Source organism: Siphateles boraxobius, unplaced genomic scaffold (genome assembly GCF_051911475.1).
Source record: "Siphateles boraxobius isolate OS27281-9 unplaced genomic scaffold, OSU_SipBor_1 151, whole genome shotgun sequence".
Lineage (NCBI taxonomy): Eukaryota > Metazoa > Chordata > Actinopteri > Cypriniformes > Leuciscidae > Siphateles > Siphateles boraxobius.
Window position 1 is genome coordinate 833,424 of NW_027508757.1, and position 14,077 is coordinate 847,500.

At 35.7% G+C, this 14,077-nt stretch overlaps 2 protein-coding genes across 3 annotated transcripts in view; one reads left to right on the plus strand and one right to left on the minus strand.

The window, feature by feature from the left end:
• The window catches only part of adamts14 (ADAM metallopeptidase with thrombospondin type 1 motif, 14), a 90,648-nt gene extending 87,833 nt beyond the window's left edge, over positions 1-2,815 (plus strand). For both annotated transcript variants that reach the window (XM_077230855.1, XM_077230856.1), the window contains exon 22: positions 986-2,815. In XM_077230855.1, the coding sequence (XP_077086970.1) occupies positions 986-1,416 (431 nt within the window). In that variant the 3' untranslated portion in view covers positions 1,417-2,815. The remainder of the gene's footprint in view (positions 1-985) is intronic.
• Positions 2,816-5,165: 2,350 nt separating this feature from the next.
• Positions 5,166-10,976, minus strand: star2 (steroidogenic acute regulatory protein 2). The gene is made up of 7 exons (XM_077230809.1): positions 10,970-10,976; positions 10,062-10,154; positions 9,016-9,152; positions 8,768-8,926; positions 7,632-7,816; positions 6,358-6,451; positions 5,166-5,440 (listed from the first exon to the last, which is right to left on the minus strand). The coding sequence occupies exons 1-7, from the start codon at positions 10,974-10,976 to the stop codon at positions 5,330-5,332; spliced, it is 786 nt and encodes a 261-aa protein (XP_077086924.1). The 3' UTR covers positions 5,166-5,329.
• Positions 10,977-14,077: the final 3,101 nt, after the last annotated feature.

Here is a 14,077-nt window from a genome sequence, read left to right on the forward strand (position 1 = left end):
AAAACTTTACTTCCACTTTTGATTGATTTAATGATGATTCAAAGTATTACCGGTGATTTATTTCTCCGGATTTTTTTTTTTTTTTTCACATTTCATACATTTTTTTACATTGTTCATCAAGCAATACTTAAATCAGTAATTCATTTTATTATTTAGAAAAACAATAACAATGCTATGAATTACAAAGCACAAATAAATACAATATAACAAAGATGCAAATGAAATAAACTGTGCTTCTCAGGTTTAGCAGTAGTTTACAGGTACAGAAGTTTAATGAAGTAAGCAAATGTTGCATTGCATTTTCTTCACTGTATAAAATAAACATCCTTATAAATGAATCCTTATTAAAGTAACAAAAGTTATTCAGTCAAGAGCGGTGAGCGATTTTTCTTTGTTATTTGTTGCTCGATTAACATTAAACACAGACATGAGGAATATGAGGCTGCTGTCACTTTAAGAGTGAATGCACTGATCTAATACACTGATACTGACACACATGCGATTACTCTCAACGGTTTACATTCACTTAAGACTATTTTACAGTACTACATATACTACAACTATTTTACTAGGATACTCATGATTTTTTGAACATTTTGTGTGAATTTGTTCGCTCAAGTGCAAGAAGACTTGATGAGAGCTCAGTTTAGTATTCGTTCTTCCCACAGGAGTAAAAAAATGATCTCCCTTTCACATCTTCTTGCGCTTGAATATAAATTTGCAAGGCTTAATTTCGTGACGATGCACGTTGTTCACGTTCATGCATTGTTAGGATTCATAAAAATAATACGACCAACTGGTGAGTGACACTGTTTCACACACTCGTCAATGCTGATTTTTACTCGCATTCGGCGCTTTGCGAATGCTAATTTTAGGCTCCGTTCACATTGTATGCTTCTATTGTATTTTTATCATTAATAAATTGATTGATTAAAGTATTGATGGTTCATGTCCACAAACGTCTTCTTTCCACTGTGTCCTGCAGACGAGCCGTGTCTGGGTGATAAGTCGATCTTCTGTCAGATGGAGGTTCTGGCTCGGTATTGCTCCATCCCAGGTTATCAGAAGCTGTGCTGCGAGTCCTGTAACAGGAAGATGGGTTTCTTCAGTACCGTTTCTCCTGATCTGCATCCGCCGTTCTCGTGGCTTCCGGATTTCACCTTCCCGCCTCTGCTTCAAACGAGTCCGGATCCGACACAGCAGACGTCGACCCTCGTCCACACCACTAAAACCAGTCCTAAAGCGGACCCCAGCACTTCTGTCCCGCTCCAGATCCGGTCGGAGTCCGTCACCTCTCCTCTACCTCCAGTGCCGAGCGTTCCCGTCACACGACCCAGCCGGGAACCAGGCGGACTCCAGAACCAGAACGCCACGTTAGCCTCGACCCGGAGGAAGAGGAACTCGCCGGTCACATGATCGTCAATGAATCAGAAACTCTTATTGGTTACCTCAGAATGAACCGACATCAACCACAAATCCGCTGCTCTTCCCACAATCCTCTGCTTTAGATGTGGAAACGGAAGGAAACGATGAAAGGTGCTGTTATTTAAACCGTCAATGACTTCCAGATGAATCCGTGTTGTTTTGTGTCCTCAGAACTACTAGAATCCGGTCTTTAGTGTGTGTGTGTGTGTGTGTGTGTGTGTGTGTGTGTGTGTGTGTGTGTGTGTGTGTGTGTGTGTGTGTGTGTGTGTGTGTGTGTGTGTGTGTGTGTGTGTGTGTGTGTGTGTGTGTGTGTGTGTGTGTGTGTGTGTGTGTGTGTGTGTGTGTGTGTGTGTGTGTGTGTGTGTGTGAGTCTAGCTATGTACGTTTGCTTTGTAACTCTGACGTAGTTTTGTGATTGATTTTATGAGCAATATATTTATACATCATTTATTAGTCATTGTTAATGGTAGTTAATAAAAGTGCAATTGCTCATTGTTTGCTCACAGTGCATTCATTAGCTAATGTTAAGATTAATAAGTGCTGTAAAAGTATTTAATGTTACCTGTTGCATAATGCATACTGTTTCATATGCTATTTTTAAGTCTATAGTATATACTGAGCGTATGCTGTATGCTTACAACAGGGTTGTTATTGTTAACTAGAACTATTAAAACTCGTTTTGAGTAATTAAAAAAATCTAAAAACAAAATATAAATGTAAGATTACAATTTTTAACTTAAGACTGCTGTCTTGCTAACTACCTAAAACAAGTTTAAGTTGAAATACTAAAATCACTAAAACTGATATAAAAATAAATTTGAGCTATATAGAAATGCTTTATGGAAAAAAAGTAATAAAAATGGCAAAAGCACTTGACAAAATGACTACAATTGAAATTCTAATCTTATACTATATTAGTATAGATAATACTAAAACAACTCTAGCTATTATTCTAATCTGTGCATTTCATTTATACTTTAATATTTCATCACTGTTATGAATCTGAACTACTGAAGTGTTACAAAGCAAGTGTATTGGTCGTTCTAGACGTCTCTGGTGCTCCTGTCGGATGTTAACAAACTCCCCTGTGAAACAACACCAGCCACCTCTAATGCATGCCCTGCCGTTCCTTCGGGGTTCTTGAGCTAGCTTTGAAAGCGTTGTGATGTTTTCAGGTGGTTTTGTATATATTGTATATAGTTGCAGGTTTGAGGACGGATGCGAGAGCGTCCAGAGCTCATGACAACGTCTCTCTCATGTGGTTTCACCTAATTTCTGTATTGTATAGTACTTGTATATACGTGAATGAGAGCTTTAAGTGTTAATATTTATTAAATTTTTAAGTTGTAGGATGATGAAATACATGAAAATATACACATTGAGAAGAAAACTGGAGTTTTGATTTTGTCTTTATTTTGTCTATTGGTTATAGACTTTTTCAAAACGTGTCCCTGATTCACTGTGGTAAGTGTATTAAGTGTTTTAGACCTGTCAGGATTTTTGCAGGAAAGTGTGTGTGTGTGTGTGTGTGTGTGTGTGTGTGTGTGTGTGTGTGTGTGTGTGTGTGTGTGTGTGTGTGTGTGTGTGTGTGTGTGTGTGTGTGTGTGTGTGTGTGTGTGTGTGTGTGTGTGTGTGTGTGTGTGTGTGTGTGTGTGTGTGTGTGTGTGTGCGTGTGCGAATGCAGGCAGATCAATATTATTGTTGAATATTAAATTAAATATTAAATGTAATGTCCCCAACTAAGCAAGCCAAGCCAATGGCAACAAAGGTGGAAACAACAAAGCCGGCCCGAACCCGGCTGACTTCAGTAAACCTTGGAATAAACAGAAAGACTAACATTAGCGTAGATGCCATTCTTCTTATGATGTAACGGGTACATCGGGTGTTATAGGAAGTGTTCCCGGTTCCGGCTGACCTAATTTATGCAGCCTAATAATCATTTAACTGATTTTAATAATAGGAATATATAATTTTTTATGTGTGCCAGGTTAGAGAGATGCGTTTTTAGTCTAGATTTAAACTGACAGACTGTGTCTGCTTCCCGTACAATGTTAACAAGATTTTTCCAGGGTTTTGGTGCTAAATAGGAAAAGGATCTACCGCCAGCAGTCGATTTATATATTCTAGGTATTATCAACTGGCCGGAGTTTTGAGATCGCAATAGACGTGAAGGACTATAATGTGTTAGGAGCTCGCTCAAGTACTGGGGAGCTAAACCATTTAGTGCTTTGTAAGTAATCAGCAATATTTTAAAATTTATACAATGTTTAATAGGGAGCCAATGCAGTGTTGACAGAACCGGGCTAATATGGTCGTACTTCCTGGTTCTGGTAAGAACACTAGCAGCTGCGTTTTGAACTAGCTGTAGTTTGTTTATTAAGCGTGCAGGGCAACCACCCAGTAGAGCATTACAATAATCTAGCCTTGATCTCATGAACGCATGAACTAACTGTTCCGCATTTTTTATTGAAAGAATGATGTAATTTAGATATGTCGTATGACTAAAGTAAAACATTTGCATCAAACATTTTTAAATGTTTATTAACAGAGAATTTGTCAGATTTGTACATATTAAAACAAATATTCATGAACTCATGATGTACTTTTTAAAATCGAGTATACCAGCAAATTCATGTTTAATGCAACAGCTGATCTGAACCCGTTTTGATTGATTGTGACAGCTGGAGGGGAGAAATTAAAAAGTAAGAATGCTTATGGATGCAAGGAAACAAATCAATCTCCACCCATCCGTTGCAGAAACTGAAGTTAGATGTGCGGAATATAGATTTTTTTTTGCATTGATTTTAACATTTTTAAGCGTATCTTTAATGTCAGACAGCAGAGCTCAGAGACCAGCTCACGTATTTAGTTAATCATTTATAGCCATAACACATTCATTATTGACAATAATGTTTATGATAACTATAATAACTTTATAATAATAACTTTTTCTGTTTTGCTGCTGCGAACATGCAGTTTGAACTTTTTTTGTATATTTTAAACTTTCATGAGATTTGAGTTAGTCATTTATTTGAGAATGCGGATGTAAAAATATATTTTTTTAAATGTTACATAAATAGTGCAACTAAAAATGCTGTATATTTGACACGTGATCACAAGCACAATTTTTTTTTTTAGTTTGTGTGACAGCCAGGAGGGAAAATGATGACAAATCTTGCTTTTCTGCACAAACTATTGCTTTTAGTATCTCTAAAAAACAAAGTGCTAAAATCCTAGTGTTTGATAAGTTCAGACATAATTATATTGTGGATTTGAGGCATGTCTAAGGTCTTTTCAGTGTATTGAATAGAGTCATTGTCCTCTGCTGATGTTCTTGAGTCATTCTCCTGCTCTCTAAAAGCTATTCTGCTGAATCTCAGAGACTATTAGAGATAAATGTTCACTCCTGAGATTCTCTTTATGAGACCCCACTCTTCCTCTTCCAACATGTCATTAATCCCTTTGTAGTGTCAAATCCACAGTGAATCCACACAGGGTCTGTCAAACTGACGTGAGATGATCATCCATCCGCTAATGTCACAGATGTGTGAGTGCTGATGATAACAAGTCGTCTGCAAGATGAAGGTTACAGGAATAGTTCGGTCATTATTCACCCTCAATCCCATAAAACAGCCCATGTTTCCTCCATTATGATTTTGTGAAGCATAACAACAGACACAATGGTAGTGTGGAACTGTGAAAAATATTTTTATTGCCATTTCATATTGTCAAATCAATTAGCCGATTTTAAACTTCGCTCTCTTCCACATTAGTTTCGTACTGTTTGTCTGCTGTACAGTCGTAGCGAACTCTAAGCGCGTGATCTGAGGTGTATGTTGCATGTCTGTCTTCCTATATCCTTGTCTGAGTCAGTGTTGAAGCCTGACAGAAGCTTCAGCGTCTCTTATCTCCTGTGTTCTGGGTTTTGTGCGGTCAGATGGAGACGCAGGTGTTTAGTGAAGTCCGCTTGTGCTCGAGGAAGAGCCTTGTTCACTAGTGACTGTGGCAGCCAACCCTGAAAATACAAGGACACATTCAAAACTTCTGATACACTCCATCACAATACTAAAGACTGTTTAACATCAACGGTGGAACAGAAGATGCATCTGACGGGACATTTATTTATGACTTTAATGCTGCTCAAATCTGTGTAAAGACTAAAGGCCTGAGTAAGTTATGTCTAAAAAAGTACAAGTTATAATTGCTGTGTAAATGCATTTATGCCATCTTTGAGCAGCATTGAACAGTCTTTGCAAAGACACCTAAATGCCATTTTAGAAGCGCTTCTGTGCCACTTTTCAGTGTAAATTTACCACATTTTCATGTAAACAGCCTATAAAGTGTAGGGCTGCAATATTACAAAAAAAAATCGATTTAGAAATGATTATTATTGTTCAATAAAATACATAAAAACATTTTAGTGTATGGGGAAATGGCATTTCATACAGACAAAACAAGCAAAGAATCATTTATAAATTATGGCTATTCTAGTAACATGAAAAACAAAACGATTATTCAAGCTTTGTAAAAAAATAATTTACAGAAAGTGAGCAGAGAAAGTTATAATTAGTGCAAAATGAATCCCTTACATCGTATCTGCACTTTCTCATTGCTGAAAGAACTTGAAACAGTGCAGATTGAAAGGTTTTCAGCGGTGAGTAATCTAAATGCCTCTGATTGGCCACTGCATTCATAAGCTCAACAGAAACCTATGTGATTGGTTATAGTGTTTAATGCTGAGAAAAAGAAAAAAACGTGTAAAAAGAAATCTGATGCACTTTGACAGATCTATATGCAATGCTAAAACAGATTGTTTAATTGTGCAGGGGCATGCTTTGCACCCTATCTGATCTTTTTGTTCATTTTGGTGGCATTTTTTGCCCCAAGACCGTGTTAATTTCCGACCCTGTAATTCACACACATGTTTTGTACCTTGACATCCATGTTGAGCAGCCAGATGAAGTGAGTCCGGTCTGGGTGATCTTGAAGCGGCTCTAGGATGATGCAGGTGGGTCCGTCTTCAGCCCTAAACAACAAAAGAGAAAACACTTTCAGATTGTGTCCTTTTATAGTGACTCCAAATAGGAATTTACATAAAAGGAATTGTTAAAATCCTGTCATCAGTTCCTCACGATCTCATCAACCCAAACCCGTATTAAACAAACATGACATAATCTGAAGTCACATAAGGGCTTTGTGCGACAAACAGATCCAAATTTGTCTATGAAAACAAAACCATTGCACTGGTCCATTTTGAGATTTTGCTTCAATAACGTCTTCTTTTGGACAGAAAATATCCAAAATGCGCATTTAAGTGTTTATTTTATTTTATTACACTATCTGTTTGAATCTGCACTTCAGCAGCTTTAAATACAACAAACTTTACAGTTTTATTACTATTTATATTCTGAATGTTTTTACCGAGGGGTTTGTTCATACATCATTTGGCTGATATTATACAGTATAGTCAAAATTTGAAGTGGATCAAAAAAGTTCATCAAAGTTGTCCTAAGACAAGAACAGGTATTGTTAAAAATGCATGTGTAACTTTGATGAAAGGTTTTGATCTACATCAAATGTTGACTAGTGTATTTTATTCCTAAAAATATTTTTTGGACTGTTGACTCTATTCTATGATTAAAGAGATTTAAATCTTAAACTCTAATATATCAACAAAATGAAAAACAGCTTTTTCCAATGTTCAGATGGGTATTGTATGCAAATATGCAATAATGCCTCATTTGCATACTCAAACATAACATTTCCGAAAACTTGTAAAATAAACAATTGTCTTAATGTACTGTGATAAATCAACTGGGAAAATTAGGTGATATCTATTTTTAAATTTTTACCCAATTCACCTGTGGTGTTTTGCCTTAAAAAAAAATTCTCGAATTAATCATGATGCTGAAATTGTTTTGCAGGGAAACAGAAGCTTGGGCATTTCGTCTAAAATATGATTTGCATTTTACAGAAAACATTACGTGTTATTGGAACGACACAGACAGCATAGTGTCGGCTCACATCCGGCCCACATCTTATATGTGTGCAATCCATGTGTGCCATATGTGGGCCGGATCTGGGCCGACACTATGTTGCCGTCTGGGGAGGGGGAATAAATGAACTACTTTAAATTAATATTATTATAATCACTTTTTGGCAAAGGCATAATTGAATGAACTCTTTCTGATGAGCGCTGCATTTACCTGACAAACCCCGGCTGAGGCGGCAGGGACTCAAACTGCGTCGCAGCTCCGCCCAAATAAACACGTGACTCGCTCTTCGACGAATGTCTGACGCTCAGGAAGTCCCGCTGGCCAATCAGGTTTCCCGCTGTTTCTGCCGACACCTCGTGAGTGACCATGGTGTTCCTCCCCACATGCTTCAGAACCTGCAATGTAAATGTGCTTGTTTAATGGTGCGTTTAAGTCCTTCTGGGAACTTAGTATTTACAAGTTGCAAAGTCTTATATTTACGAGTTGAATGCACATGAACTATGACATAAATACGAGTGGGAAGCTCAGGATTTTCTTTAAGCCCCATCTTTACGAGTTGTGGGCGTGTCAGTGAGAAACATGGCGGAATACCACATGACTTATTTGGTATTTAGAAGTGATACTGCTAGACTTTTCTATTTACAGCGAAGTAATCTAATTGCCTGCAGAGAATATGATGGCATTATACTATAACAATATAATATGTAATAATAGCGTTTTGCAACGTGGCTTCATAAATTAATTAAAAACACAAAAAAGCAAAGTACACCTGATGCACATTTCTTCATTTTCTAGAACTAGAGTTTAAGAACCTCACTGTATTTTTGCGTTATTAATTAAGAGAAAAAGTAACACGACTTCCCAGGAGGACTTGAACACTAATTACGACAAGTCACTTTAGCTGGAGCAAGATGTAGATATAGCTTTTCTACAATATGCTTCTATGATGAATATTTCGTCGCAAATATTTTCTCACTGACATGCCACAAATGTAAAGAAAGTTCAGAGTTTCCCACACTTATGCTACGACTGGAACCCATGCTGTCATGTGGGAAGGCGTTCGTTGTTCAACACAATCTCATGAAAGTGCGTAGCTAACTATACCACGAATGTTATTTCTCGTGCCATTTATACGCCAAAAATGTTTTTTTGCGTGCATATGCTACGCACTGAACACCCCTTTTAGGATTAGGGGAGTGCGCGTATTACACGCCATGAAGTGCGTATCATATGCACGCGAAAACTGCATATCATATGCACGCTAAAAAAAATGGCACGAGAAATAAAATTCGTTATAGGCCTATAGATACGTACTTTCCTGAGATCAGGCATTGAAGTTGTCTTACTCGGATGCGTCTGATGCTGGGGTTCCACTCATGCATCTCCTCCACTCTGACGAACAAGATGTCGTGAAGTTCCTCTGGAGAAGCGTCCAGTTCGGCCTCCAGTCGGAAAACCTTCCTGTTTCCCATGAGGACTTTGCTATAGATCACGTCTCCGTTCTTCTACAGGGAAAAGACGTCCATCGTTGACTGTGAGAACATGCTCTGGCTAACTCCACACTAGGAAAATGTTTAAATTCAAAGACAATCACCTCGGCCATCTCAGGTTTCCATCCATCCTTGGACTCCACGATCTCCAGAGCTTCATTCAGGGCTTCTTGTCCTCGTCTTAGATAAAACACGTCCTCAGCGGCCAGTGCAGTCGTCCTCTGCTCTGCTGGAGCTGTTTCTGATCACATTCATTACCAGAAGAAATTATGCAAAAGGAAGAATAAATGTTTAAGATTCTGCAGTGTTTGTGAGTGATCAGATGCAAGTAAATGAGTGACAGTCAGAGTTTCTTAAAGATGAAACATTCTAAAAATGTAGTTGTTCTTTTAGCAAATTGTTTTCTTTTGTTTGCAGCATAAATAAATCGATTTAAGTAAAAACTACAGGTCAAATGTTTGGGATGAGTAGCCTATGATTTTTGTTTTGAAAGTAACATAGGCCTACTTTTATTCAGCAAGCATGCATTAAATTGGTCAAAGTGACAGGAAAGAGATTTAAAATGTTACAAAAGATTTAAAAAAAATGCTGTTCTTTTAAACTTTCTATTCATCAAATAATCACGAAAAACTGATTGCATCACAGTTTCCACAAAAATATTGTGCGAAACTGACAATTTTATTTTATGGCACAATTGTATTGTTTTACTGACAATATTACAAACGATTTCTATTTCAAATAAGTTCTATTCTTTTGAACTTTTTATTTATCAAAGAATCCTGACTTTAAAAATAAAATAATAATTAAACAACTGTTTTCAACATTGATAATAATCATAAATGTTTCTTGAGGAGCAAATCATCATATTATAGTGATTTCTGAAGGATCATGTGACACTGAAGACTGGAGTAATGATGCTGAAAATTCAGCTTTGATCACAGGAATAAATTACACTTTACTATATATTAAAAGAGCTATTATAAAAACTATTTCACAATTTTCATGTATTTCTGAGCAAATAAAAATGCAGCCTTGGTGCAGCAGATGAGACTTCATTTAAAACCTTTGAACAGTATTTTGTTTTGAGAATCATTTATTTATTGTACTCATCTTCAGACATTTGTAAGGTGAATATTTCATGCAGACTCACTCTCGTCCTGCTGGTGTCGAGTCCATCTCTCCGGGCTCCATGCGGGACGGCTCTGCCAGTGACGCGAGATCTCCTGCCCGAACGCTGCGAGAGCTGCACACACAAACACACGCAATACATTTATGCATTTGGCAGACGGTTTTATCCAAAGCATTTCAAGATACACATTTACATTCTTAGTTCTTGCTTTCCCTGGGAATCGAACCCATCACTTAAGTGTTGCAAGCGTCCACTGTTTGAGCTATACAGGAAAGGGTTTCACTTTATCGACATGCACCAATGCTATATATTCTAAATTTCATAATCATTTGTTAACAAACAAGTATTCATTACTTCAATGAACTCATTGTTTCTGCATTAAATTATTACATTGTTTAAATTAATACATTTTGATATTAATAAATGTACATTTCTGAAATACATAACTTAGGAAGTTTCCTCTGATAACAGATCACTCTAAATTATAATGTTGTCTCATGCATTTTCTGTAAAGCTGCTTTGAAATTATGTGTATTGTGAAAAGCACTATACAAATAGACGTGAAATGAATTGAATTTAATATTTTGATGGTCCCTTTAACACATTCTGCACCTACTTGTCTACTATCTCTCATTAGAGTATTAGTAGAGTATTAGTAGAGTTAATAGACTGGTACGGTTAGGGTTAGAATAAGTTGACGTAGTTGCAAAAATATTTATAGTCAGTAATGTCTTGGTTGAGCATTAAAATAAAGAGTTAGCAGATATTAAACAGACAGTCTACTAATACTCTAATGACAGCTAGTTGACATGTAGTTGCAAAGATACTTATAGTCAGTAGAATGTTCAAAAAGGACCATCAAAATGAAGTGTTACTAAACAATAAAACCCAGTAGAGAGAGAGAAACTGCACATGTTGAGGTGGAGTACCTGCCATGCTTCGTACATGTGGATACGAGATGCCACAGCAGAGCTTCAGGACGGCCCGCTGCATGTTCCCTCGCTCCCGCTGAGATGGCGGAGAGGAGGAGGACCAACCGCTGCTTTATAGAGCCAGTGAAGGACACAAGATAACGGCTACAGTTACAAGATACTGTAGGGTTCGGGTCAAGGCCACACTGCAGAGAAGAAGAACCGAGCTTTCTCTGTTAGAGTTAAAACCTCCTATAGCTGGAGGAACAGATCAGTCAGAAATCATAAATCTGTCACAGCACGTCTTTCCCAGGCGTTGGAAGTTAATAGCTATTCGTTAAAGTTCAGATAGAAATTGAAATTAGTTAGTTGGTTAGTTGGTTGGTAACACTTTACAATATTTGTGTTAGTTAGTTAGTTAGTTAGTTAGTTAGTTAGATAGTTAGATAGTTAGTTAGTAACCCTTTAACAATATTTGTTTTAGTTAGTTAGTTAGTAACCCTTTAAAAATATTTGTGTTAGTTAGTTAGTAATCCTTTAACAATATTTTAGTTAGTTAGTTTGTTAGTAACCCTTTAAAAATATTTGTGTTAGTTAGTTAGTAACCCTTTAACAATATTTTAGTTAGTTAGTTAGTTAGTTAGTAACCCTTTAACAATATTTTAGTTAGTTAGTAACCCTTTTACAATATTTTATTTAGTTAGTTAGTAACCCTTTAACAATATTTTAGTTAGTTAGTTGGTAACCCTTTTACAATATTTTAGTTAGTTAGTCAGTTAGTAGTTAGTAACCATTTAACAATATTTTAGTTAGTTAGTAAGTAACCCTTTAACAATATTTTAGTTAGTTAGTTAGTAACCCTTTAACAATATTTTAGTTAGTTAGTAACCCTTTAACAATATTTTAGTTAGTTAGTTAGTAACCCTTTAACAATATTTTAGTTAGTTAGTAATCCTTAGTTAGTAACCCTTTTACAATATTTTAGTTAGTTAGTTAGTTAGTTAGTTAGTAACCCTTTAACAATATTTTAGTTAGTTAGTAATCCTTAGTTAGTAACCCTTTTACAATATTTTAGTTAGTTAGTTAGTAACCCTTTTACAATATTTTAGTTAGTTAGTTAGTTAGTAACCCTTTTACAATATTTTAGTTAGTTAGTTAGTTAGTTAGTTAGTTACCATTAACTTTGATCACAACGATCAATACTTCAACAGTATTTATTAATCTTAATGTATAGTTTCTGCATTTACTAGTGCAAAAAAAAAAAATCAAGTCATAGTCATGTCTTTTAAAGTCAGTTAATTATTAAATGAAGTCAGATATTGTGTCTTAGTACAAAGTCAGTGATTTAGTAGTTTGGTGATCCTTTATAATAAGGTCTCATTTGTTACCATAAATTAGACATTACTTAACATTAACTAACAATGATCAATTCTTCTACAGCATTTATTAATCTTTTAATGCATATTTTCAGCATTTACTACATTTTAAGAGCAAAATCACAATTCTGTCACCTTCATGTCTTTCCAAGTCTTTTTAAAGTCAGTTATTTGTATTTCGTTAGTTAGTTAAAAACAGTCAGTCGTTTGGAAACATTTTACAATAAGGTTTCATTTCTTACCATCAGTTAATGATATTAGTTAACACAAACTAACAAGCAATACTTCTAAAGCATTTATTAATCTTGGTTAATGTTAATTTCAGCACCTTTTTTAAATCAAAAGTTGTATATGTAAACATCAGTTAATGCACTGTGAACTAAAATGAACAAACAGCTGTTTTAATCAGCATTAACAAAGGTTAATAAATGTTATTGCTCATTGCAAGTTTATGTTAGTTAGTGCATTAAATAATGACTACAAATGAGACCTTGTTGTAAAGTGTTAGCATTTGTTTCCATGTTGTCCCTAAACACCATCGGAAGATTATTTATACATATTTACAAATCTTTTCTCTCCAGGGTGTTTAAAGCTTTAATATTCCAGCATATCTATAGCAGTGAGAGATCAGCACACTGACCTTCACCTCTGTTAAACCCTGAGAGAAACCTTCACCCCGAATAACGTGCACACCTCTGCATGCCAGCCACAGAAACACATTCACACAACATCACACACTCACTCAAACATGCAGGAGTTCTTTTATCTGTTTGCATGGAGAAACATCGAGCAACAGATGCACCGAAACACTGCGATTCAAGCGTTCCCCTCATCCTGTCTGGGGATTCAAGTCTTTTCTCATTCATGACTGAAATGATCAATTAGGAAGAATGAATTCAGTCTAGAAAAAAACATTGTGCAAATGAGGTCTATTACAGCAGAGAAATTACTTCTTTTTTTTTTTTTAATGACTACATATTTGAATTTATATTTTCCTGATGCCATTCAGTCTGTCCTGAGGGTCTCCACAGAAAACTCCAGCTCAGAGGAATAGCTTGAATAGTATTTTTTAAATGTATTTGTTGACTTTATATTCCAGAAATATTATGGATTTGACTGCACTGACACTATCGGATGAGAACAAAACTTAAACTGAATTGCGCTGAATCGTTGTCTTCTGTAGAGCTGCTTCTAGCTGAATCGAATTAGTTTCATAATTGAAGTTTGTAACATCGACACTAATATGTTGTTGAACTGAACTGAATCAACATTGAAATGACTTTAGATGAATAATGTCACTTAAGCTGCTTTAAAAAAAACATATTTTCCTGTTTATTACACTAACGCTGTTTTGAAACTATCTGTATTGTAGAAATAAATGACCTAAATAAATCTGATCTGACCTGTTTCCGTAATGCATTATTGACAGATATGCATTACATTAGTGTTACAACTGTATAATCCAAATATAAAATTTTATTTGAAAATTTTATTTGCTATTCAAACACTTTTCATCTTCATTAAGCCCTAAATATTTAAGTAAAGTAAGAGAAAATAAAATCATGTCATGAAATTATGATAAAGCTTACTAACTGAACATGATGATCATGAAGTCTGTAAATGCTTTTGCAAGAATTTATAAACTGAATGCTGAATTTTTTTCAAGAGAACTCCGAACTCTGAACGCATCCCATTGCCTTTTAAACCTTTCACAGCACTTCTGCTTTTATAATGCACGCTTTTACCCTTG